Below are 27303 nucleotides of genomic sequence, written 5' to 3' on the forward strand. Positions count from 1 at the left end.
CACTCATGTCGATGGGGAGTCTGACCTCTAAACCTGGAGAGTCCCCCTCGAAAGGTACACAGGTTCTATAGGGAGTCACTCATTTTATTGGGAATCTGACCTCTGTGTACCTTTCGAGGGGAACACTCCATGTTTATGTCCTATATAGAGTCACTCATGTTGATGGGGAGTCTGACCTCTGTGTACCTTTCGAGGGGGACACTCCATGATTAGGTTCTATAGGGAGTCACTCATGTTATTGGTAGTCTGACCTCTGTGTACCTTTCGTGGGGGAAACTCCATGTTTATGTTTTATAGGGAGTCACTCATGTTTATGGGGAGTCTGATCTCTGTGCACCTTCGTGGGGGACACTCCATGTTTATGTCCTATATAGAGTCATTCATGTTAATTGGTAGTCTGACCTCTGTGTACCTTTCGAGGGGGACACTCCATGTTTAGGTTCTATAGGCAGTCATTCATATTGATTGGTACCCTGACCTCTGTGTACCTTTGGTGGGGGACACTCCATGTTTATGTTCTATAGGGAGTCATTCATGTTGATTGGTAGCCTGACCTCTGTGTACCATTCGTAGGGGACACTCCATGTTTATGTTCTATAGGGAGTCACTCATGTTTATGGGGAGTCTGACCTCTGTGTACCTTTCGAGGGGGACACTCAATGTTTAGGTTCTATAGGGAGTCATTCATGTTGATTGGGAGTCTGACCTCTGTGTACCTTTCGAGGGGGACACTCCATGTTTATGTTCTATAGGGAGTCACTCATGTTATTGGGAGTCTGACCTCTGTGTACCTTTTGAGGGGGACACTCCATGTTTAGGGTCTATAGGCACTCATTCATGTTGATTGGTAGCCTGACCTCTGTGTACCATTCGTAGGGGACACTCCATGTTTATGTTCTATAGGGAGTCACTCATGTTTATGGGGAGTCTGACCTCTGTGTACCTTTCGAGGGGGACACTCAATGTTTAGGTTCTATAGGGAGTCATTCATGTTGATTGGGAGTCTGACCTCTGTGTACCTTTCGAGGGGGACACTCCATGTTTATGTTCTATAGGGAGTCACTCATGTTATTGGGAGTCTGACCTCTGTGTACCTTTTGAGGGGGACACTCCATGTTTAGGGTCTATAGGCACTCATTCATGTTGATTGGTAGTCTGACCTCTGTGTACCATTCGTAGGGGACACTCCATGTTTATGTTCTATAGGGAGTCACTCATGTTTATGGGGAGTCTGACCTCTGTGTACCTTTCGAGGGGGACACTCCAGGTTTAGGTTCTATATAGAGTCATTCATGTTTATTGGTAGTCTGACCTCTGTGTACCTTTTGAGGGGGACACTCCAAGTTTATGTTCTATAGGGAGTCATTTATGTTGATTGGGAGTCTAACCTCTGTGTACCTTTCGAGGGGGACACTCAATGTTTAGGTTCTATAGGGAGTCACTCATGTTATTGGGAGTATGACCTCTGTGTATTTTCGAGGGGGACACTCCATGTTTAGGTACTATAGGGAGTCTTTCATGTTGATTGGTAGTCTGACCCCTGTGTACCTTTCGTAGAGGACACTCCATGTTTATGTTTTATAGGGAGTCACTCATGTTTATGTGGAGTCTGACCTCTAAACATGGAGTGTCCCCCTCGAAAGGTACACAGATTCTATACGGAGTCACTCATTTTATTGGAAGTCTGACCTCTGTGTACCTTTCGAGGGGAACACTCCATGTTTATGTCCTATATAGAGTCATTCATGTTAATTGGTAGTCTGACCTCTGTGTACCTTTCGAGGGGACACTCCATGATTAGGTTCTATAGGGAGTCACTCATGTTATTGGTAGTCTGACCTCTGTGTACCTTTCGTGGGGGAAACTCCATTTTTATGTTTTATAGGGAGTCACTCATGTTGATGGGGAGTCTGACCTCTAAACCTGGAGAGTCCCCCTCGAAAGGTACACAGGTTCTATAGGGAGTCACTCATGTTATTGGGAGTTTGACCTCTGTGTACCTTTCGAGGGGGGCACTCCATGTTTATGTTCTATAGGGAGTCACTCATGTTTATGGGGAGTCTGACCTCTGTGTACCTTTCGAGGGGGACACTCCAGGTTTAGGTTCTATATAGAGTCATTCATGTTTATTGGTAGTCTGACCTCTGTGTACCTTTTGAGGGGGACAATCCATGTTTAGGTTCTATAGGGAGTCACTCATGTTATTGGGAGTCTGACATCTGTGTACCTTTCGTAGGGGACACTCCATGTTTATGTTTTATAGGGAGTCACTCATGTTTATGGGGAGTCTGACCTCTGTGTACCTTTCGTGGGGGACACTCCATGTTTATGTTTTATGGGGAGTCACTCATGTTTATGGGGAGTCTGACCTCTGTGTACCTTTCGAGGGGGACACTCAATATTTGGTTCTATAGGGAGTCATGTATGTTGATTGGTTATCTTACCTCTTTGTACCTTTCGAGGGGGACACTCCATGTTTAGGTTCTATAGGGAGTCTTTCATGTTGATTGGTAGTCTGACCTCTGTGTACCTTTCGTAGGGGACACTCCATGTTTATGTTTTATAGGGAGTCACTCATGTTTATGGGGAGTCTGACCTCTAAACCTGGAGTGCCCCCTGGAAAGGTACACAGATTCTATAGGGAGTCACTCATGTTATTGGGAGTCTGATCTCTGTGCACCTTCGTGGGGGACACTCCATGTTTATGTTTTATAGGGAGTCACTCATGTTATTGGGAGTCTGACCTCTGTGTACCTTTCGAGGGGGACACTCCATGTTTAGGTTCTATAGGGAGTCACTCATGTTTATGGGGAGTCTGACCTCTGTGTACCTTTCGAGGGGGACACTCCATGTTTAGGTTCTATAGGGAGTCACTCATGTTTATGGGGAGTCTGACCTCTGTGTACCTTTCGAGGGGGACACTCCAAGTTTAGGTTCTATAGGGAGTCACTCATGTTTATGGGGAGTCTGATCTCTGTGCACCTTCGTGGGGGACACTCCAAGTTTATGTTCTATAGGGAGTCATTTATGTTGATTGGGAGTCTAACCTCTGTGTACCTTTCGAGGGGGACACTCAATGTTTAGGTTCTATAGGGAGTCACTCATGTTATTGGGAGTATGACCTCTGTGTATTTTCGAGGGGGACACTACATGTTTAGGTTCTATAGGGAGTCTTTCATGTTGATTGGTAGTCTGACCCCTGTGTACCTTTCGTAGAGGACACTCCATGTTTATGTTTTATAGGGAGTCACTCATGTTGATGGGGAGTCTGACCTCTAAACCTGGAGAGTCCCCCTCGAAAGGTACACAGGTTCTATAGGGAGTCACTCATGTTATTGGGAGTTTGACCTCTGTGTACCTTTCGAGGGGGGCACTCCATGTTTATGTTTTATAGGGAGTCACTCATGTTATTGGGAGTCTGACCTCTGTGTACCTTTCGAGGGGGACACTCCAGGTTTAGGTTCTATAGGGAGTCACTCATGTTATTGGGAGTCTGACCTCTGTGTATTTTCGAGGGGGACACTCCATGTTTATGTTCTATAGAGAGTCATTCATGTTGATTGGCAATCTGACCTCTGTGTACCTTTCGAGGGGGACACTCCATGTTTATGTTCTATAGGGAGTCACTCATGTTTATGGGGAGTCTGACCTCTGTGTACCTTTCGAGGGGGACACTCCAGGTTTAGGTTCTATATAGAGTCATTCATGTTGATTGGTAGTCTGACCTCTGTGTACCTTTTGAGGGGGACACTCCAAGTTTATGTTCTATAGGGAGTCATTTATGTTGATTGGGAGTCTAACCTCTGTGTACCTTTCGAGGGGGACACTCAATGTTTAGGTTCTATAGGGAGTCACTCATGTTATTGGGAGTATGACCTCTGTGTATTTTCGAGGGGGACACTCCATGTTTAGGTACTATAGGGAGTCTTTCATGTTGATTGGTAGTCTGACCCCTGTGTACCTTTCGTAGAGGACACTCCATGTTTATGTTTTATAGGGAGTCACTCATGTTTATGTGGAGTCTGACCTCTAAACATGGAGTGTCCCCCTCGAAAGGTACACAGATTCTATACGGAGTCACTCATTTTATTGGAAGTCTGACCTCTGTGTACCTTTCGAGGGGAACACTCCATGTTTATGTCCTATATAGAGTCATTCATGTTAATTGGTAGTCTGACCTCTGTGTACCTTTCGAGGGGGACACTCCATGATTAGGTTCTATAGGGAGTCACTCATGTCATTGGTAGTCTGACCTCTGTGTACCATTCGTGGGGGACACTCCATGTTTAGGTTCTATAGGGAGTCTTTCATGTTGATTGGTAGTTTGACCCCTGTGTACCTTTCGTAGAGGACACTCCATGTTTATGTTTTATAGGGAGTCTCTCATGTTTATGGGGAGTCTGACCTCTAAACATGGAGTGTCCCCCTCGAAAGGTACACAGATTCTATACGGAGTCACTCATTTTATTGGGAGTCTGAACTCCGTGTACCTTTCGAGGGGAACACTCCATGTTTATGTCCTATATAGAGTCATTCATGTTAATTGGTAGTCTGACCTCTGTGTACCTTTCGAGGGGGACACTCCATGATTAGGTTCTATAGGGAGTCACTCATGTTATTGGTAGTCTGACCTCTGTGTACCTTTCGTGGGGGAAACTCCATTTTTATGTTTTATAGGGAGTCACTCATGTTGATGGGGAGTCTGACCTCTAAACCTGGAGAGTCCCCCTCGAAAGGTACACAGGTTCTATAGGGAGTCACTCATGTTATTGGGAGTTTGACCTCTGTGTACCTTTCGAGGGGGGCACTCCATGTTTATGTTCTATAGGGAGTCACTCATGTTTATGGGGAGTCTGACCTCTGTGTACCTTTCGAGGGGGACACTCCAGGTTTAGGTTCTATATAGAGTCATTCATGTTTATTGGTAGTCTGACCTCTGTGTACCTTTTGAGGGGGACAATCCATGTTTAGGTTCTATAGGGAGTCACTCATGTTATTGGGAGTCTGACCTCTGTGTACCTTTCGTAGGGGACACTCCATGTTTATGTTTTATAGGGAGTCACTCATGTTTATGGGGAGTCTGACCTCTGTGTACCTTTCGAGGGGGACACTCAATATTTGGGTCTATAGGGAGTCATGCATGTTGATTGGTAATCTTACCTCTTCGTACCTTTCGAGGGGGACACTCCATGTTTAGGTTCTATAGGGAGTCTTTCATGTTGATTGGTAGTCTGACCTCTGTGTACCTTTCGTAGGGGACACTCCATGTTTATGTTTTATAGGGAGTCACTCATGTTTATGGGGAGTCTGACCTCTAAACCTGGAGTGTCCCCCTGGAAAGGTACACAGATTTTATCGGGAGTCACTCATGTGATTGGGAGTCTGATCTCTGTGCACCTTCGTGGGGGACACTCCAAGTTTATGTTCTATAGGGAGTCATTCATGTTGATTGGTAGTCTGACCTCTGTGTACCTTTAGTAGGGGACACTCCATGTTTATGTTTTATAGGGAGTCACTCATGTTGATTGGTAGTCTGACCTCTGTGTACCTTTCGAGGGGGACACTGCAGGTTTAGGTTCTATAGGGAGTCACTCATGTTATTAGGAATCTGACCTCTGTGTACCTTTCGAGGGGAACACTCCATGTTTATGTCCTATATAGAGTCATTCATGTTAATTGGTAGTCTGACCTCTGTGTACCTTTCGAGGGGGACACTCCATGTTTAGGTTCTATAGGCAGTCATTCATGTTGATTGGTACTCTGACATCTGTGTACCTTTCGTAGGGGACACTCCATGTTTATGTTTTATAGGGAGTCACTCATGTTATTGGAGTCTGACCTCTGTGTACCTTTCGAGGGGGACACTCCATGTTTATGTTCTATAGGGAGTCACTCATGTTATTGGGAGTTTGACCTCTGTGTACCTTTCGAGGGGGGCACTCCATGTTTATGTTTTATAGGGAGTCACTCATGTTATTGGGAGTCTGACCTCTGTGTACCTTTCGAGGGGGACACTCCAGGTTTAGGTTCTATAGGGAGTCACTCATGTTATTGGGAGTCTGACCTCTGTGTATTTTCGAGGGGGACACTCCATGTTTATGTTCTATAGAGAGTCATTCATGTTGATTGGCAATCTGACCTCTGTGTACCTTTCGAGGGGGACACTCCATGTTTAGGTTCTATAGGGAGTCACTCATGTTATTGGGAATCTGACCTCTGTGTACCTTTCGAGGGGAACACTCCATGTTTATGTCCTATATAGAGTCACTCATGTTGATGGGGAGTCTGACCTCTGTGTACCTTTCGAGGGGGACACTCCATGATTAGGTTCTATAGGGAGTCACTCATGTCATTGGTAGTCTGACCTCTGTGTACCATTCGTGGGGGAAACTCCATGTTTATGTTTTATACGGAGTCACTCATGTTTATGGGGAGTCTGATCTCTGTGCACCTTCGTGGGGGACACTCCATGTTTATGTCCTATATAGAGTCATTCATGTTAATTGGTAGTCTGACCTCTGTGTACCTTTCGAGGGGGACACTCCATGTTTATGTTCTATAGGGAGTCATTCATGTTGATTGGTAGCCTGACCTCTGTGTACCATTCGTAGGGGACACTCCATGTTTATGTTCTATAGGGAGTCACTCATGTTTATGGGGAGTCTGACCTCTGTGTACCTTTTGAGGGGGACAATCCATGTTTAGGTTCTATAGGGAGTCACTCATGTTATTGGGAGTCTGACCTCTGTGTACCTTTCGTAGGGGACACTGCATGTTTATGTTTTATAGGGAGTCACTCATGTTTATGGGGAGTCTGACCTCTAAACCTGGAGTGCCCCCCTGGAAAGGTACACAGATTCTATAGGGAGTCACTCATGTTATTGGGAGTCTGATCTCTGTGCACCTTCGTGGGGGACACTCCATGTTTATGTTCTATAGGGAGTCATTCATGTTGATTGGTAGTCTGACCTCTGTGTACCTTTAGTAGGGGACACTCCATGTTTATGTTTTATAGGGAGTCACTCATGTTATTGGGAGTCTGACCTCTGTGTACCTTTCCAGGGGGACACTCCATGTTTAGGTTCTATAGGGAGTCACTCATGTTTATGGGGAGTCTGACCTCTGTGTACCTTTCGAGGGGGACACTCCATGTTTAGGTTCTATAGGGAGTCACTCATGTTTATGGGGAGTCTGATCTCTGTGCACCTTCGTGGGGGACACTCCAAGTTTATGTTCTATAGGGAGTCATTTATGTTGATTGGGAGTCTAACCTCTGTGTACCTTTCGAGGGGGACACTCAATGTTTAGGTTCTATAGGGAGTCACTCATGTTATTGGGAGTCTGATCTCTGTGTACCTTTCGAGGGGGACACTCCATGTTTAGGTTCTATAGGGAGTCACTCATGTTTATGGGGAGTCTGACCTCTGTGTACCTTTCGAGGGGGACACTCAATGTTTAGGTTCTATAGGGAGTCACTCATGTTATTGGGAGTATGACCTCTGTGTATTTTCGAGGGGGACACTCCATGTTTAGGTTCTATAGGGAGTCTTTCATGTTGATTGGTAGTCTGACCCCTGTGTACCTTTCGTAGAGGACACTCCATGTTTATGTTTTATAGGGAGTCACTCATGTTGATGGGGAGTCTGACCTCTAAACCTGGAGAGTCCCCCTCGAAAGGTACACAGGTTCTATAGGGAGTCACTCATGTTATTGGGAGTTTGACCTCTGTGTACCTTTCGAGGGGGGCACTCCATGTTTATGTTTTATAGGGAGTCACTCATGTCGATGGGGAGTCTGACCTCTAAACCTGGAGAGTCCCCCTCGAAAGGTACACAGGTTCTATAGGGAGTCACTCATGTTATTGGGAATCTGACCTCTGTGTACCTTTCGAGGGGAACACTCCATGTTTATGTCCTATATAGAGTCACTCATGTTGATGGGGAGTCTGACCTCTGTGTACCTTTCGAGGGGGACACTCCATGATTAGGTTCTATAGGGAGTCACTCATGTTATTGGTAGTCTGACCTCTGTGTACCTTTCGTGGGGGAAACTCCATGTTTATGTTTTATAGGGAGTCACTCATGTTTATAGGGAGTCTGATCTCTGTGCACCTTCGTGGGGGACACTCCATGTTTATGTCCTATATAGAGTCATTCATGTTAATTGGTAGTCTGACCTCTGTGTACCTTTCGAGGGGGACACTCCATGTTTAGGTTCTATAGGCAGTCATTCATATTGATTGGTACCCTGACCTCTGTGTACCTTTGGTGGGGGACACTCCATGTTTATGTTCTATAGGGAGTCATTCATGTTGATTGGTAGCCTGACCTCTGTGTACCATTCGTAGGGGACACTCCATGTTTATGTTCTATAGGGAGTCACTCATGTTTATGGGGAGTCTGACCTCTGTGTACCTTTCGAGGGGGACACTCAATGTTTAGGTTCTATAGGGAGTCATTCATGTTGATTGGGAGTCTGACCTCTGTGTACCTTTCGAGGGGGACACTCCATGTTTATGTTCTATAGGGAGTCACTCATGTTATTGGGAGTCTGACCTCTGTGTACCTTTTGAGGGGGACACTCCATGTTTAGGGTCTATAGGCACTCATTCATGTTGATTGGTAGCCTGACCTCTGTGTACCATTCGTAGGGGACACTCCATGTTTATGTTCTATAGGGAGTCACTCATGTTTATGGGGAGTCTGACCTCTGTGTACCTTTCGAGGGGGACACTCAATGTTTAGGTTCTATAGGGAGTCATTCATGTTGATTGGGAGTCTGACCTCTGTGTACCTTTCGAGGGGGACACTCCATGTTTATGTTCTATAGGGAGTCACTCATGTTATTGGGAGTCTGACCTCTGTGTACCTTTTGAGGGGGACACTCCATGTTTAGGGTCTATAGGCACTCATTCATGTTGATTGGTAGTCTGACCTCTGTGTACCATTCGTAGGGGACACTCCATGTTTATGTTCTATAGGGAGTCACTCATGTTTATGGGGAGTCTGACCTCTGTGTACCTTTCGAGGGGGACACTCCAGGTTTAGGTTCTATATAGAGTCATTCATGTTTATTGGTAGTCTGACCTCTGTGTACCTTTTGAGGGGGACACTCCAAGTTTATGTTCTATAGGGAGTCATTTATGTTGATTGGGAGTCTAACCTCTGTGTACCTTTCGAGGGGGACACTCAATGTTTAGGTTCTATAGGGAGTCACTCATGTTATTGGGAGTATGACCTCTGTATTTTCGAGGGGGACACTCCATGTTTAGGTACTATAGGGAGTCTTTCATGTTGATTGGTAGTCTGACCCCTGTGTACCTTTCGTAGAGGACACTCCATGTTTATGTTTTATAGGGAGTCACTCATGTTTATGGGGAGTCTGACCTCTAAACATGGAGTGTCCCCCTCGAAAGGTACACAGATTCTATACGGAGTCACTCATGTTATTGGGAGTCTGACCTCGGTGTACCTTTCGAGGGGGACACTCCATGATTAGGTTCTATAGGGAGTCACTCATGTTATTGGTAGTCTGACCTCTGTGTACCTTTCGTGGGGGAAACTCCATGTTTATGTTTTATAGGGAGTCACTCATGTTGATGGGGATTCTGACCTCTAAACCTGGAGAGTCCCCCTCGAAAGGTACACAGGTTCTATAGGGAGTCACTCATGTTATTGGGAGTTTGACCTCTGTGTACCTTTCGAGGGGGGCACTCCATGTTTGTTTTATAGGGGGTCACTCATGTTATTGGGAGTCTGACCTCTGTGTACTTTTCGAGGGGGACACTCCAGGTTTAGGTTCTATATAGAGTCATTCATGTTAATTGGTAGTCTGACCTCTGTGTACCTTTCGAGGGGGACACTCCATGATTAGGTTCTTTAGGGAGTCACTCATGTTATTGGTAGTCTGACCTCTGTGTACCTTTCGTGGGGGAAACTCCATGTTTATGTTTTATAGGGAGTCACTCATGTTGATGGGGATTCTGACCTCTAAACCTGGAGAGTCCCCCTCGAAAGGTACACAGGTTCTATAGGGAGTCACTCATGTTATTGGGAGTTTGACCTCTGTGTACCTTTCGAGGGGGGCACTCCATGTTTGTTTTATAGGGGGTCACTCATGTTATTGGGAGTCTGACCTCTGTGTACTTTTCGAGGGGGACACTCCAGGTTTAGGTTCTATATAGAGTCATTCATGTTAATTGGTAGTCTGACCTCTGTGTACCTTTCGAGGGGGACACTCCATGATTAGGTTCTTTAGGGAGTCACTCATGTTATTGGTAGTCTGACCTCTGTGTACCTTTCGTGGGGGAAACTCCATGTTTATGTTTTATAGGGAGTCACTCATGTTTATGGGGAGTCTGACCACTGTGTACCTTTCGAGGGGGACACTCCATGATTAGGTTCTATAGAGAGTCACTCATGTTATTGGTAGTCTGACCTCTGTGTACCTTTCGTGGGGGAAACTCCATGTTTATGTTTTATAGGGAGTCACTCATGTTATTGGGAGTCTGACCTCTGTGTACCTTTCGAGGGGGACACTCCATGTTTATGTTTTATAGGGAGTCACTCATGTTTATGGGGAGTCTGACCTCTGTATACCTTTCGAGGGGGGCACTCCATGTTTAGGTTCCTTTGGGAGTCACTCATATTATTGGGAGTCTGACCTCTGTGTATTTTGAGGGGGACACTCCATGTTTAGGTTCTATAGGGAGTCATTCATATTGATTGGTAGTCTGACCTCTGTGTACCATTCATAGGGGACACTCCATGTTTATGTTCTATAGGGAGTCACTCATGTTTATGGGGAGTCTGACCTCTGTGTACCTTTCGAGGGGGACACTCCATGTTTAGGTTCTATAGGGAGTCACTCATGTTATTGGGAGTCTGACCTCTGTGTACCTTTCGTGGGGGAAACTCCATGTTTATGTTTTATAGGGAGTCACTCATGTCGATGGGGAGTCTGACCTCTAAACCTGGAGAGTCCCCCTCGAAAGGTACACAGATTCTATAGGGAGTCACTCATGTTATTGGGAATCTGACCTCTGTGTACCTTTCGAGGGGAACACTCCATGTTTATGTCCTATATAGAGTCACTCATGTTTATGGGGAGTCTGACCTCTGTGTACCTTTCGAGGGGGACACTCCATGATTAGGTTCTATAGGGAGTCACTCATGTTATTGGTAGTCTGACCTCTGTGTACCTTTCGTGGGGGACACTCCATGATTAGGTTCTATAGAGAGTCACTCATGTTATTGGTAGTCTGACCTCTGTGTACCTTTCGTGGGGGAAACTCCATTTTTATGTTTTATAGGGAGTCACTCATGTCGATGGGGAGTCTGACCTCTGTGTACCTTTCGAGGGGGACACTCCAGGTTTAGGTTCTATAGGGAGTCACTCATGTTATTGGGAGTCTGACCTCTGTGTACCTTTCGAGGGGGACACTCCATGTTTAGGTTCTATAGGGAGTCTTTCATGTTGATTGGTAGTCTGACCTCTGTGAACCTTTCGTAGGGGACACTCTATGTTTTATAGGGAGTCACTCATGTTTATGGGGAGTCTGACCTCTTAACCTGGAGTGTCCCCCTCGAAAGGTACACAGATTCTATAGGGAGTCACTCATGTGAATGGGAGTCTGACCTCTGTGTACCTTTCGAGTGGGACACTCCATGTTTAGGTTCTATAGGGAGTCATTCATGTTGATTGGGAGTCTAACCTCCGTGTACCTTTTGAGGGGGACACTCCATGTTTATGTTTTATAGGGAGTCACTCATGTTTATGGGGAGTCTGACCTCTGTATACCTTTCGAGGGGGGCACTCCATGTTTAGGTTCCTTTGGGAGTTACTCATATTATTGGGATTCTGACCTCTGTGTATTTTGAGGGGGACACTCCATGTTTAGGTTCTATAGGGAGTCATTCATATTGATTGGTACCCTGACCTCTGTGTACCTTTGGTGGGAGACACTCCATGTTTATGTTCTATAGGGAGTCATTCATGTTGATTGGTAGTCTGACCTCTGTGTACCATTCATAGGGGACACTCCATGTTTATGTTCTATAGGGAGTCACTCATGTTTATGGGGAGTCTGACCTCTGTGTACCTTTCGAGGGGGACACTCCAGGTTTAGGTTCTATAGGGAGTCACTCATGTTATTGGGAGTCTGACCTCTGTGTATTTTCGAGGGGGACACTCCATGTTTATGTTCTATAGGGAGTCATTCATGTTGATTGGCAATCTGACCTCTGTGTACCTTTCGAGGGGGGCACTCCATGTTTAGGTTCTGTAGGGAGTCACTCATGTTATTGGGAATCTGACCTCTGTGTACCTTTCGTAGGGGACACTCCATGTTTATGTTTTATAGGGAGTCACTCATGTTTATGGGGAGTCTTACCTCTAAAACTGGAGTGTCCCCCTCGAAAAGTACACAGATTCTATAGGGAGTCACTCATGTTTATGGGGAGTCTGACCTCTGTGTACCTCTCGTAGGGGACACTGCATGTTTATGTTTTATAGGGAGTCACTCATGTTTATGGGGAGTCTTACCTCTAAACCTGGAGTGTCCCCCTCGAAAAGTACACAGATTCTATAGGGAGTCACTCATGTTTATGGGGAGTCTGACCTCTGTGTACCTTTCGAGAGGGGCACTCCATGTTTAGGTTCCTTTGGGAGTCACTCATGTTATTGGGAGTCTGACCTCAGTGTATTTTCAAGGGGGACACTCCATGTTTAGGTTCTATAGGGAGTCACTCATGTTATTGGGAGTCTGACCTCTGTGTACCTTTCGAGGGGGACACTCCATGTTTAGGTTCTATAGGGAGTCATTCATGTTGATTGGTAGTCTGACCTCTGTGTACCTTTGGTAGGGGACACTCCATGTTTTTGTTCTATAGGGAGTCATTGATGTTGATTGGTAGTCTGACCTCTGTGTACCTTTCGAGGGGGACACTCCATGTTTATGTTCTATAGGGAGTCACTCATGTTTATTGGGAGCCAGACCTCTGTGTACCTTTCGAGGGGGACACTCCATGTTTAGGTTCTATAGGGAGTCACTCATGTTATTGGGAGTCTGACCTCTGTGTACCTTTCGAGGGGGACACTCCATGTTTAGGTTCTATAGGGAGTCATTCATGTTGATTGGTAGTCTGACCTCTGCGTACCTTTCGTAGGGGACACTCCATGTTTATCGGGAGTCTGACCTCTAAACCTGGAGTGTCCCCCTCGAAAGGTACACAGGTTCTATAGGGAGTCACTCATGTTATTGGGAGTCTGACCTCTGTGTACCTTTCGCGGGGGACACTCCATGTGTAGGTTCTATAGGGAGTCGTTCATGTTGATTGGTAGTCTGACCTTTGTGTACCTTTCGTGGGGGATACTCCATGTTTATGTTTTATAGGGAGTCATTCATGTTTATAGGGGGTCTGACCTCTGTGTACTTTTCGAGGGGGACACTCCATGTGTAGGTTCTATAGGGAGTCATTCATGTTGATTGGTAGTCTGACCTCTGTGTACCTTTCGTGGGGGACACTCCATGTTTTTGTTTTATAGGGAGTCATTCATGTTTATGGGGGGTCTGACCTCTAAACCTGGAGAGTCCCCCTCGAAAGGTACACAGGTTCTATAGGGAGTCACTCATGTTATTGGGAGTCTGACCTCTGTGTACCTTTCGAGGGGGACACTCCATGTTTAGGTTCCTTTGGGAGTCACTCATGTTATTGGGAGTCTGACCTCTGTGTATTTTCGCGGGGGACACTCCATGTTTAGGTTCTATAGGGAGTCATTCATATTGATTGGTAGTCTGACCTCTGTGTACCTTTGGTGGGGGACACTCCATGTTTATGTTCTATAGGGAGTCATTCATGTTGATTGGTAGTCTGACCTCTGTGTACCTTTGGTAGGGGACACTCCATGTTTATGTTCTATAGGGAGTCACTCATGTTATTGGGAGTCTGACCTCTGTGTACCGTTCGAGGGGGACACTCCATCTTTAGGTTCTATAGGCAGTCATTCATGTTGATTGGTAGTCTGACCTCTGTGTACCTTTCGTAGGGGACACTCCATGTTTATGTTTTATAGGGAGTCACTCATGTTTATGGGGAGTCTAACCTCTGTGTACCTTTCGTGGGGGACACTCCATTTTTATGGGGAGTCTGACCTCTAATCCTGGAGTGTCCCCCTCGAAAGGTACACAGGTTCTATAGGGAGTCACTCATGTTATTGGGAGTCTGACCTCTGTGTATTTTCGAGGGGGACACTCCATGTTTAGTTTCTATAGGGAGTCATTCATATTGATTGGTTGTCTGACCTCTGTGTACCTTTGGTGGGAGACACTCCATGTTTATGTTCTATAGGGAGTCATTCATGTTGATTGGTAGTCTGACCTCTGTGTACCTTTCGAAGAGGACACTCCATGTTTAGGTTCTATAGGGAGTCACTCATGTTATTGGGAGTCTGACCTCTGTGTACCTTTCGAGGGGGACACTCCATGTTTAGGTTCTATAGGTAGTCATTCATGTTGACTGGTCGTCTGACCTCTGTGTACCTTTCGTGGGGGACACTCCATGTTTATGTTTTATAGGGAGTCACTCATGTTATTGGGAGTCTGACCTCTGTGTACCTTTCGAGGGGGACACTCAATGTTTAGGTTCTATAGGGAGTCATTCATGTTTATAGAGGGTCTGACCTCTGTGTACCTTTCGTAGGGGACACTCCATGTTTATGTTTTATAGGGAGTCACTCATGTTTATAGGGAGTCTGACCTCTGAGTACCTTTCGCGGGGGACACTCCATGTGTAGGTTCTATAGGGAGTCATTCATGTTGATTGGTAGTCTGACCTCTGTGTACCTTTCGTAGGGGACACTCCATGTTTATGTTTTATAGGGAGTAACTCATGTTTATGGGGAGTCTGACCTCTAAACCTGGAGTGTCCCCCTCGAAAGGTACACAGGTTGTATAGGGAGTCACTCATGTTATTGGGAGTCTGACCTCTCTGTATTTTCGAGGGGGACACTCCATGTTAGTTTCTATAGGTTGTCATTCATATTGATTGGTAGCCTGACCTGTGTGAACCTTTCGAATGGGACACTCCATGTTTATGTTCTATAGGGAGTCACTCATGTTTATAGGGAGGTCAGACTCGCTATAAACATGAGTAACTCCCCATAGAACAAAAAAATGGAGTGTCCCCCATGAAAGGTACACAGAGGTCAGACTACGACTAAACATGAATGACTCGCTATAGAACATAAATATGGAGTGTCCCTCTCGAAAGGTACACAGAGGTGAGACTCCCCATAACATTAGTGACTCCGTATAGAACCTAAACATTGAGTGTCCCATTCGAAAGGTACACAGAGGTCAGACTCCCCATAAACATGAATGACTCCCTATAGATCATAAACATGGAGTATATCACGACGAAAGGTACACAGAGGTCAGACTACCAATCAACATGAATGACTCCCTATAGATCATAAACATGGAGTATATCCCGACGAAAGGTACACAGAGGTCAGACTACCAATCAACATGAATGACTCCCTATAGATCATAAACATGGAGTGTCCCACCACGAGAGGAAGGTACACAGAGGTCAGACTACCAATCAACATGAATGACTCCCTGTAGAACCTAAATATGGAGTGTCCCCCAGGAAAGGTACACGGAGGTCAGACTCCCCATAAACATGAGTGACTCCGTATAGAACATAAACATGGAGTGTCCCCCATGAAAGGTACACAGAAGTCAGACTACGAATAAACATGAATGACTCCCTATAGAACATAAATATGGAGTTTCCCCCTCGAAAGGTACACAGAGGTGAGACTCCACATAAACATGAGTGACTCCCTGTAGAACAAAAACATGGAGTGTCCCCCACGATAGTTACACAGAGGTGGGGCTACCAATCAACATATTTGACTCCCTATAGAACATAAACATGGAGTGTCCCCCTGTAAAGGTACTCAGAGGTTAGACTCCCCATAATCATGAGTGACTCCATATAGAACCTAAACATAGTGTCCCCCTCAATAGGTACTCAGTTTTCAGACTCCCCATAAAATGAATGACTCCCTATAGAACCTAAACATGGAGTGCCCCCCATGAAAGGTACTAAGAGGTCAGACTCCCCATAAACATGAGTGACTCCCTTAGAACCTAAACATGGAGTGTCCCCCTCGAAAGGTACACAGAGGTCAGGCTCCCAATAACATGAGTGACTCCCTATAGAACCTAAACATGGAGTGCCCCCCTCGAAAGGTACACAGAGATCAGACTCCCAATAACATGAGTGACTCCCTATAGAACCTAAACATGGAGTGTCCCCCACGAAGGTACACGGAGGTCAGACTCCCCATAAACATGAGTGACTCCCTATACAATATAAACATGGAGTGTCCCCAACGAAAGGTACACAGAGGTCAGGCTACCAATAAACATGAGTGACTCCCTATAGAACATAAACATGGAGTGTCCCCTTCAAAAGGTACACAGAGGTAGACTCCCCATAAACATCAATGACTCCCTATAAAACATAAACATGGAGTGTCCCCCATGAAAGGTACACAGAGGTCAGACTCCCCATAAACATGAGTGACTCCCTTTAGAACCTAAACATGGAGTGCCCCCCTCGAAAGGTACACAGAGGTCAGACTCCTCATAAACATGAGTGACTCCCTATAGAACCTAAACATGGAGTGTCCCCCTCGAAAGGTACACAGAGGTCAGACTTCCAATAACATGAGTGACTCCCTAAGAACATAAACATGGAGTGCCCCCCTCAAAAGGTACACAGAGGTCAGACTCCCCATAAACATGAGTGACTCCCTATAGAACCTAAACATGGAGTGCCCCCCTCGAAAGGTACACAGAGGTCAGACTCCCCATAAACATGAGTGACTCCCTATAGAACATAAACATGGAGTATCCCCCACGAAAGGTACACAGAGGTCAGACTCCCAATAACATGAGTGACTCCCTAAGAACATAAACATGGAGTGTCCCCCTCGAATACTTCTTCACTCCTGTCTCTCCAGCTTATTCCCTTTCTCACGTCCTGTTGAGGATTCGGCTCCCTTCACTGGTCTCCCTGTTAGCCCGCCTTTGACTCTCCCCTTCCCAAGGATGCAGACGCCCCTGCCAGGCCCCCAGGACAGAGCTGGTTGTGGCCAGTACCGGGTCCTGTTCTGCTCCCTCCGGCCACAGAGAGAAACCTCATACAGTGCCTCGTGCTCGCAGTGGGGCCAGGCCAGGGAGGCAGGGCGCGGCCCCCGGGGCCACTTTGATCTCTCTGAATGTCAATGTTGTAGGAGAGTGATGCAGACCCTGACGCCATACACACGATGCTCAGGGCTCCAGAGAACCGGACTCTGATCAAGCGGATGATGATCAAGTGCGCTGACGTGTCCAACCCCTGCCGGCCCTTGGAGCAGTGCATCGAGTGGGCTGCACGCATCTCGGAGGAGTATTTTTCTCAGGTCAGACACTGCCTCTTACGTGCCTCCGTTTCCACTTCCCTGTGGTGGGAGCCGTTCCTGTGGGGGTGGCAGGAGATTCGCTCTCAGCAGTCACAGCCTCTCAGTTCTGAGAGCACAGGTTCCACCCCATTCGCTCCACCACTGACCTGTCTCGGCACCGAGGAGCCCGTCCCGTGCGACAGCCCTTCCCGCTCTCGCTGACGGCGTGGGGTGCATCGCGGTAACTGTGTGGAGGACGGTCCTGGACAAGGTCACAGGTCGTCAGGACCGACCTTAACCGGTGCGAAGGGCCACTGCTCACAGACCTCCTGCGGTCGGGTGGATCCAGCCTGGCCCTGCACGGGGGAAGTATTTTCGGGATCTAACGATGTAAAGCATAGATAAATTCCATCAGTTCAGTGCAGGAGGGAGCAGAGAGGACCAATGGAACGAAAAAGTCCAAATATTGAGTCCTCAGTCCTACACCCTCTCCAGGTTAAACACCCTCTTTTTTAGGAATAACACAAAATTCCTTCATCTGACCACTGTTGCAACACGCAACAGCCAAAACCACAGGGCCGTGCCAGTCCCCTGTATTTTTCTGTCCCTCTTGATTTTCTGTTCCTGCTGATCCTCAGGCACCTCTCTCTCCCTCCTGTCAGTGTACGGTGATCTCGCCTCAGCCAGTAGCCACTGTCTCCTGGATCCGCCCAGTCAATCCCGAGCAGCACTGGCGGCAGGAGGCAGGGAAGGGCTTGTATGTGAAATCTGTAGTCCTGCGCAGCGACGTAGCCTCACTCTCCCCTCACCCACAGCAGCGCCCACCCCTGCCAGCTCCATGCCTGCTAAGCGCCCTGTCCCAGGGCACCATGTTTACCTGGCAGAAGTGCAGTTAGCACAGGCCGGTAGCGTAGGGGCGGGAGCTGTGTCACGAGGCCTGCGTACACGCGCTCTGTGATGTTCTCCTAACGTCGGGTGACTGCACATACAGCGCTTCACCCCTGAGCTGAAGTTCGCTCTGTTTTACTGCACGTATCTCAGCGTGTGCAGAATCTTCCCAAATAAGATGACGTGGCCGGAGAGGAGAACAGCCCCCAGCCCCCGTGCTGTGAGGGGCTGTCTCACTTACCCCTGCGTCCTGTGCTGGGGGCAGGGTGGCAGCTAGTGGGCGCAGGTGCCATCGGAATCTTAGGAGCTTCGGCAAGAGGCTTCCAGGGGTGAGAATGTGGGTGGGTGTCCTGAGGCCCTCCTGGCACAGAGCAGGCCCCACTCGGGAACAACTGGTGGCAGGTGCTCCCAGTCGGCTTCTCAGCACTCGCTCTGGGAGTGGAGCAGGCACTGAGACTTGTAATTCTGGTATTTTCTGCTCTGCAGACCGAGGAGGAAAAGAAGCTGGACTTACCTGTGGTGATGCCAGCTTTTGACCGAAACACCTGCAGCATCCCCAAGTCCCAGATCTCCTTCATCGACTACTTCGTCACAGACATGTACGATGCTTGGGACGGTAAGAACTCTAGAGGCCTTGTCCTAAATGTCGGTACCTGCTGTGTTCTGTATGTGACTCCAGGCTATGCTTGGGGGCTTAGACCTTCCAGAAAGACTGAGATGAACAAGCTATCGCCGGGGCCCTGAGCACATCCTCGTTTGTGCACATCCTCGTTAACTGCCCCCTCCAAGGGGGGTGTTATACCCGTTTCAGAGACTTGAACTGGGGCCACACAGCGAGTAGCAGAGAAACTAGGATTCACAACCACGAACACGGACTCCACACCCCACGGTGTTCCTGGAGCCATTTGCTCCCAGCCGCGGGTCCCTGACAGAGGCACACCCTTTCCTGCAAAGAGGACCCACTAAGACCCCCTGGGAACCTGCTCTGCCCGCCACAGCACTGCACTGAGGGGAAGGGCTGCAGGGCAGGCAGATGTGTGTGGTCTGCAATGCCAGGGGTGGGAGCACCAGCGGGAGAGGTACTCACAGCCTGCTGTCTCCTGGCAACACCACAAGGTGGGGGCTCTCGATGCTTTGTCCTGACACCCCAGCCCCGGGTACGGATTAGGGTAACTAAGCAGAGGTGCTCCCTGTTTTACTGATCAGAGTGGTCAGCTGAGCAAGTCCTAGAGGAGCTGCTGGCCTGAGTGCAGGACTTGCCTTTAGGAACCTGGGCTCTTGGCGTTCTGCAGATGCCAGGCCTAGCCCCTTCTTCCGAGTGCTCTCTCCTTAGAAAGCCCAACCCTCTAAGCTGAGGCTGTGAGAAGGCCTCACATTCCCCTCTATTTCTTCAGACTTTGTAGACCTACAGGAGTTACTGCAGCATCTGGACAACAACTTTAAATACTGGAAGGGACTCGACGAAAGGAAGCTGCGGGGCCTCCGACCACCTCTGGAACCAAAATAGTATGTGAACCCTCTTCCTTGTGTTTTATTGATTTCAGAGAGGAAGGGAGATGGAGAGATGGAAACATCAATGATAAGAGAATATCATTGATCAGCTGCCTCCTGCATGCCCTACACTGGAGATGGAGCCCACAACCCAGACATATGCCCTAACTGGGAATCGAACCCATGACCTGATGGTTCATAGGTCGATGCTCAACCACTGGGCCTCGCAGTCTTATACAGAATAAGAATAGGAGGCAGTTGGGTAATCAGTGAGAGCCACGCTTTGTAGCCAACATTGACCTCAGACTCACTGTGGGTTTTTAGCTTGCTGGGCAGAGGGTTCCTTTACCACTATCACGTTCACCCACCCCCTACACCTTCGCCACCTCAATCCTCACTACTTTCATCAGCAAAGCGCGGATCCAGGTGGAGGAGGTCAGGTACTGAAGGTGGGGGTGAAAGGGGTGTAGGTGGTAAAGTTGGTTCAGGTCAAGATGAAGGGGGTGAACATGGTGAATCTCAAGGTGCTGAAAGACATTGTGAAGGTCAAGTTGAAAGCAGCAAAGGTAAAGGAGATGAAGGGGTCAAATGTCAAGATTGCAATAGTGAGGGAGGTGAGTGATGAAGGTCAAGGTGAAAATGGAAAAGTTCAACTGAGGATGAAAGTGAGGGAGTAAAGGTGGTGAAATTCAAAATGAGGGTAATATGGTGAATGTGATGCAGGTCAAGGTGAAGGAAGAAGGCAGTAGTGAAGGTGAAAATGAGGCTGAAGGTGGTATTGGTGAAGGCAGAGGTAGTGAATGTGATGGTGAAGGTGGCAACAGTGAAAGAGGTGGGGGAAAGTGGTGCAGGTCAAGACAGAGGAGGCGAATCTCAAGGGGCAGGTGGCGAAGGTTAACTTGCAATAGTGAAGGAGGTGGTTGAAGGTCGATGTGAAGTGGCCACTGTGAAAATGTAGGTGGTAAAAATGGTAAGGAGAAGGTGGTAAGGTTAAGTTCAAAGTGAGGGCAAAGGTGGTGAAAGTCAAGTGCAACAAAGGTTGCCATGGAGAAGGAACAGTGTGAAGGTAGTGTCAAGAGGAAGGTTGCAGCAGTGAAGGAGGTGAGTGAAAGGGAAGGTGGAGGTGAAGGCAGTGAAGATCACGTAGCAGGTGGAAAAGATAAAAGGTGTGAATATGAAGTTCAAAGTGAGGGTGAAGGTGGTGAAAATAGTAAAATTTGGTGGAAGGTGAAGGTATAGGTGGCAAAGGTAGGTTGCATCAGGGAAGGAGTTGGGTGAAGGTGGTGCTACTCAGGATGGAAGAGGTGAATGTGGTAAAGTTCAAAGTGAGGGTAAAGATGATGAAGGTGAAGGTGCTGAAGGGTCAAGTGTAGATGGTGAAATGGTAAGGAAGGTGGTGATGGGGCAGGTGGTGAAAGAACGTGGTGAAGTTGATATAAAAGATGAAGGCGGGAAATGTGAAAATGAAAGTGAAGGGGATAAAAGGTGAAACTCGGGTTAACAGTGGTGTGGTAGGGGGTGAAGGTGGTGCAGGTCAGGGGAATGGTGAAGTTCAAAGTGAGGGTGAGGATGGTGAAGGTTTGAATATCAAGGTGAAGGTTATGAAAGTGAAGAAGGTGAGGGAATGTTGTTTCTGTTGAGGTGGGTGAAGGTAAAGGTCACATGGGTAAAAGATGTGTTGAAGGTGATGAAGTCAAAGTGAGTGTGTAGGTGGTGAAAGTGGTAAAGTTGGGTAAGGTGATGGTGTGAAAGTCCAGTGAAGGTAGTGAATGTTGTATCAGTGAAGGTAAAGCAGTTAATTTCAAATTGAGATGAAGGTAGTGATGGAGGTGACAGGGGTGCAGGTCAAGGTGAATATAGCCCTGGTGAGGGTGAAGGTGTTGAAATTGAAGATAAAATTCAAAGCAAGAGTGAAGATGGTGAAGGGGCAAAGATGAAGGGTGTGGACAGGTCAAGGTGATGCACATGATGTTCAAGGTTGAGGTGGGTGAAGATGGTCCAAGTGAAGGTGGTGAAGGAGGTGGATGAAGGTGGTTGGTAGTGAAGGAGAAGGGTGAAGTAGGTGAAGGTGAATATATTGAAGGTCAAGGTGAAAGCTGTGAAGGAATGAAGACCTCTCCCACTTACTGTGAAATCCTGATGTGGCAAACAGTTTCTCACAGGGGCAGCACTGGGACACCTTATGGCACTCCAACCTTTCCCACTTCATGGAAGGCACAGTCACTCCCTGCGGAATGCACTGATGGTTACTTCAACCACCAAGTTTGAGGGGGGTTACTAATGTCAATTATTAAAACGTTTAAACTCAATATTTTCTGAGTTTAAAAATACTTCAAAGCCAACTTTAAATGGTATGACCAAATTTACATGATTCATATTCATTAAATATATAATATATACTTATTTTCATAACAAATTAATCCTCACATGCTTACTGATTGAGAGAGAGAGAGAGACATCTGTTGGTTGCCTTCCACCCCAACACAGAATCAGACCTGCAACCTTTTGGTGTTGGGATGATGCTCCACCGTGCCACACCCACCAGGGCCCTATAGAGATACTTGTACGTGTGAAATTTTTATCCGATTTACGCTAATCAGGAAACCCTGTTTCTACAGGAGAAGGCTCCTTCTGTATGGAAACGGGACCTCTAAAACTGCTCTACGCGCCTGATGTACTTTGCCAGTGATTCTACAAATTAAAATAAATTAAGACTGAACACTTTTTTCATAAAATTCTATTAATGACTTTTCCAGAAGTTTGCCTTATTTTGTAGAGTTTATACCAAATATTGTCATAGAAACATAGCAAACAGAATATTTACTAAATTGACTTTTTTAAACCAATCTGTTTTTATCTTCCATGGTAATTTTAAATTCTAGATATTTATAAAGGTTCTGTATCTTCACACTTTCAATAAATGTAGTACCATAAAAAATGATGACATATCAAAGTACTTATTTCATTTTAAACTTACACTGCTTTTTTTCCAAGATAAAAATGAAATTAAACTATTTGTTTGTAAGAATTCATGTGTCACCTCTTCTTTGGTGTTTTATAAGACTGACAATATTTCATGTTTTTCGCCCTCTGAATGAAGACTCCGTTATTGACAGAAAAGATTAATAGTTTAATGACTATTTCACCTTCACAAAAGGTCATGAATATGTTGAAAAATCCTCAGAACTACCTTTAATTCACCACATGGATACCAAGCACCCCGAAGCGATGACAGGGCCCACCCCACGGGGGTCTCTCTCATGGAAAGAAAGACCCCTTTTTCCTGTTGGTAACTGTAGGCTGAGGGGGGAAGGCCCTCTCCCCTCCTCCTCCAGGTGCCAGGAAAAAACCAGCAAATGATTCCCACAAGGACTCAGTCCCGGGGAGGACAGAGAGCAGTCCAGCACTGTCTGGAATCCGCAGCACATTTGTGAAGAGAGGAAAGAAGCAACAGAAACCTGAAGGTAAGCCAACGTAGTTTACAGAACAACAGGGAGATTTCAAAAAGGACCAAATACATTCTAGATATGAAGAACATCATCGAAACAAACACACCTCTACAGATTTAACAGAAGACGAGATTTTACTAAACCCAGAACCAGTGAATCAGAAGGCTAAGGTATTCAGCAGGGAGAGATTAAAAATAGAAAGACATGTTTCAAAAGGGGAGAATACATATGGACATGCACCACCCAAAGGGAACCTAAGAGGCCTTCAGGGTTGGACAGACATAACTGCTCAGATTTAACGGGGTCAATAAATAAATCCACGTGACACAGAGTTCAGAACAGAACCTGAAAGCTGTTTGAAAAGACCTTGTTCGTTCTACCAACAAGGAACTAGTGTTAGACGTCTCAAGACAAAGGAGTAACATTTTCAAAATCCTGAAGGAGACGGTCAGCCTAGAATTATATACCTAACTGAGCTAGCACTCAGAGAGAAGGTAAAATAAACGTAATTCCAGCCATGCACACACAGCTCATCACACACAGACCCTGTGGGAGAAATGCCAAAGATGTATAAAGTGAATCCAGGAAGAAGAGCTTGGTTACAGAAACCAGTGGTAAATGAAGAGATGGGTAAGCACAAGGGCAAAGCTAAAAGTACACTCAGTGTACTTCTCTTGAATACCTCATTTATTTGATATCAAAGATACTATAAATCGTGCACCTGATCAGTTTTCCCCTTTGTACTGGCTGATAGGGCAAATAGGTGGTTGATCTCCAGCAAAAGTCTAGAATACTTTTGGTACCCATTTGAAAGACAAATACACTGAGTGTCAGATTATTATGCGTTCAGAGATCATAATAATCTGGCCACTCAGCGTATATTGAGTGGGGAAAATAACAGTGACACATCATCGGGAGTAGGAGGAGCAGGTATCCCAAGTAGGATAAGCTAAATGTTCAGTTTATCCTAAAAGAGTTTTGTGTATTATAGATTAGACCTTCAATATGATTACTTACAAGGGAAATTGTCAAAGGAACAAAAATATATGGAATTTAAGCCATTGGCGAGGAAGTGGAGAAAACCCTCATGCACCACAGATGGAATTGTAAATTAGTACAGCCACCAAGGAAAACAATGTGGAGGCTCTTCAGAAATTAAAAATATAATAACCATATGACCCAGCATTTCCACTTCTGGGTTATTTATCCCAAGAAATTCAAAACACTAATTTGAAAAGACACATGTACTCCTATGTTCACTGCAGCAGCATTTACAACATGGATGCAACCTAAGTGTGCACTGATGGATGGATGGGTCAGAATGATGTGGTGTGTATATGTATACATGAGAGAACACTACTTGGCCATAAGAAGGAACAAAGCTGCCATTTGCAACAACATGGGTGGACCTAGAGGGTATTACACTCGGTGAAAGAAATCACACAGAGAAAGAGGAATATCATAGAATTTCACTTACATGTGGAATCTAAAAAATAAACTCACAGGTGCAGAGAACTAACTGATGGCTGCCAGATGGGATGAGGGTGGGGAACTAACTGAAAGGGGGGGATTAAAATACAAACTGGCAGGGAATACAATCAGTAGCCTGGCCAGTTTGCTCAGTGGGTAGAGCATCACCCCATGGACTGAAGGACTGAAGGGCCGCGGGGCTTGATTCCCAGTCAAGGGCACGTACTTCGGTTGCAGGTTCCCCAGCCCTAGTCAGGGCACGTGGGGGAAGCAACCAATCGATGTTTCTCTCTCACATTGTTTTTTTCTCCCCCCTCCTTACTCCACTCTGTCTATAAATCAGTGGAAAAAATATCCTCCAACAAGGATTAAAAATAACAATACTGGAATAACTATGGGGGTGTCAGGTGGGTACTAGACTTCTTAAGGGATGGGATCACATCGAAAGGTATAAAAATATTTAATCACTATGATGTACACCTGAAAGTAACATAATACTTAATGTCACCAGTAATTGAAAATTTTTTTTTAAATTTTGTCATGTAGGGTTAAGCTTTGGAGGACCACAAACCACTGTTATATATGATTTTCTCCCTTCCTCCAGACAGATGGTACCTGATTGCCTAGGGCCCCTTGAGTGTGGTTCTTCCACAAAATACCACGGCCTGGGCGAGTCTATTTTGAAGAAGTGGCATTAGAAGTTTAAGTTTAAAAAATTTGGCTCTCCAAAGAAATTTCAGTCGTTGTACTGTTGATATTTGGCTCTGTTGACTAATGAGTTTGCTGACCACTGGCCTAGGGCTACTGTTATGTTATAAATCAGCGAGCTGCATAGGGGACACCTTAGTAAGCCTAATGTGGGGTCTTGATTATGCCGACGGACTCAGAGGAATATTGCTTCCAGAGTCTGAGCCAAAACAATATGGAGGAGGTTTTCTTTTTGTACTTTCCTAGCTTCTTTGTCTCCCAAATATGGGGTTTCCGGACCCTCATAGGCTTTGTAAAAAAAAGTCTCGTGCTGGGATGAGGGCAGTGCGCTTAGAAGCTATCTTGCAGGAAACTTGTGGCCTTGAGCACAGTACGATTCAGATAACTTAGGAGGCACCTGGCCTGGGAGGAACCAAGGCCAGACTCTTAGGTTAGCAGAGATTGGAGCAAGCGTACTTACAGAAGCCAGAGATAGCGGAATTAATTAACACAACAAGGGACCATCTGTATTCAGTGGAAAACTTTTAAATAGCGATTTTAACAAGATGGGGTGCCTAAGGTTCACTACAAAATAGGGAATGACAGCTACTGGACACGGGATTTTATTCGGGAGTGGGGGCGAGGGGACAAAAATGCCCTAAAACTACATTGGTGATAATGCACAACCCTATGAACATACTGAAAAATAATGAGTTGTAAATTCTAAACGGGTGAACTGTATGTTATGTGAAGTTGTTAAAAAGAAAAAAAACACAAAAAACAATGGAATTGTGGCCTTAGAGTATGGCAACTAGTAGAGAGTTTCCAAACGCGGCCCGGGACCCTGCCTCCTGGAATTCACCAGTGGCTGAACCGAGAACATGGCAACATGGTGAAGTGTCACATCCCAGAAGTGGCGACAAAAGGCAGGGGGCTCATTTCCTAGGGCTGCATGACAAGTTACCACACACAGGACTGAAAACGAACCCATTTCCTCCTGATTCTGGGGCCAGGAACTGAAGTTAGTGTCAACAGGGTCATTCCTTGTAGCCTCTGAGGGAGAACCGTCCCACGCCTCTCCCAGCTCGCGGCCACTGCCAGCAACCCTTCCTCCCTCCCTCCCTCCCTCCCTCCCTCCCTCCCTCCCTCCCCTCGTGGGGCCGTGATGACACGTCTCCTCCCCCCGTGGCTGCATTCTGTGTGTGTCTGACCCCTCTTCTCAGGGGGCCACGAGTCATTCAGGGCTCACTCTGCTCCGAATCTGATGATTTCATTTCACAATCCCTAACTAGTTACACCTGAAAGACCCTGTTAACACACAGTTCACATGCTGGGGTTCTGGGAATCTGAATTGTGGGGGACACTATTAGGCCCATTACAGATCATGATATCTATCTCACTCACACTCTATTGTTCCTATTTGCTTGCTCGGATGAAGCAAGCTGCCATAATGTGTGTGAGCTGTGCCCTGGAGATGCCCACGTGGCATGGAAGTGAGGTAGCCCCAGGCCACGGCCGCCGTGGAGCCGAATCCTGTGATCAGCACCCACACGGGTGTGCTGGTCACAGACGAGACCACAGCTCAGTAGGCACCTTGCTGCCAGCCTTAGAAACCCGGAGGCAGACTCCTACCGACAGACACTGAGAGACAGTGGGCGTTGTTTTAGCCAGTAAATTTAGGGTAATTTGTTACATAGTGACAAATAACTAATACATGTACCACACATCAGAGCTAAAAAGAGTGAAGTAGACCTACAGATGTCAACTGGCTAGACTCAACTAAGGAAAAAAGGGAAAAGACCCATATAAACAAAATCAGAAATGAGAGAGAAGTCACCACATCACAGTGATACAAAGGATCGTA

The 27303-nt window shown here is 46.4% G+C and overlaps 1 protein-coding gene across 2 annotated transcripts in view; it reads left to right on the forward strand.

Annotated features, from left to right (window-relative positions):
* PDE8A (phosphodiesterase 8A) overlaps nucleotides 1-23689 on the forward strand; it is a 130965-nt gene extending 107276 nt beyond the window's left edge. For both annotated transcript variants that reach the window (XM_079764068.1, XM_079764069.1), the window contains exons 20-23: nucleotides 17308-17475; nucleotides 18829-18958; nucleotides 19737-19848; nucleotides 22452-23689. In XM_079764068.1, the coding sequence (XP_079620194.1) occupies nucleotides 17308-17475; nucleotides 18829-18958; nucleotides 19737-19848; nucleotide 22452 (411 nt within the window). In that variant the 3' untranslated portion in view covers nucleotides 22453-23689. The remainder of the gene's footprint in view (nucleotides 1-17307; nucleotides 17476-18828; nucleotides 18959-19736; nucleotides 19849-22451) is intronic.
* The last annotated feature ends 3614 nt before the right edge of the window (nucleotides 23690-27303 follow it).

The sequence above is a fragment of the Cnephaeus nilssonii genome (genome assembly GCF_951640355.1).
Source record: "Cnephaeus nilssonii genome assembly, chromosome: 24".
NCBI classification, from domain to species: domain Eukaryota; kingdom Metazoa; phylum Chordata; class Mammalia; order Chiroptera; family Vespertilionidae; genus Cnephaeus; species Cnephaeus nilssonii.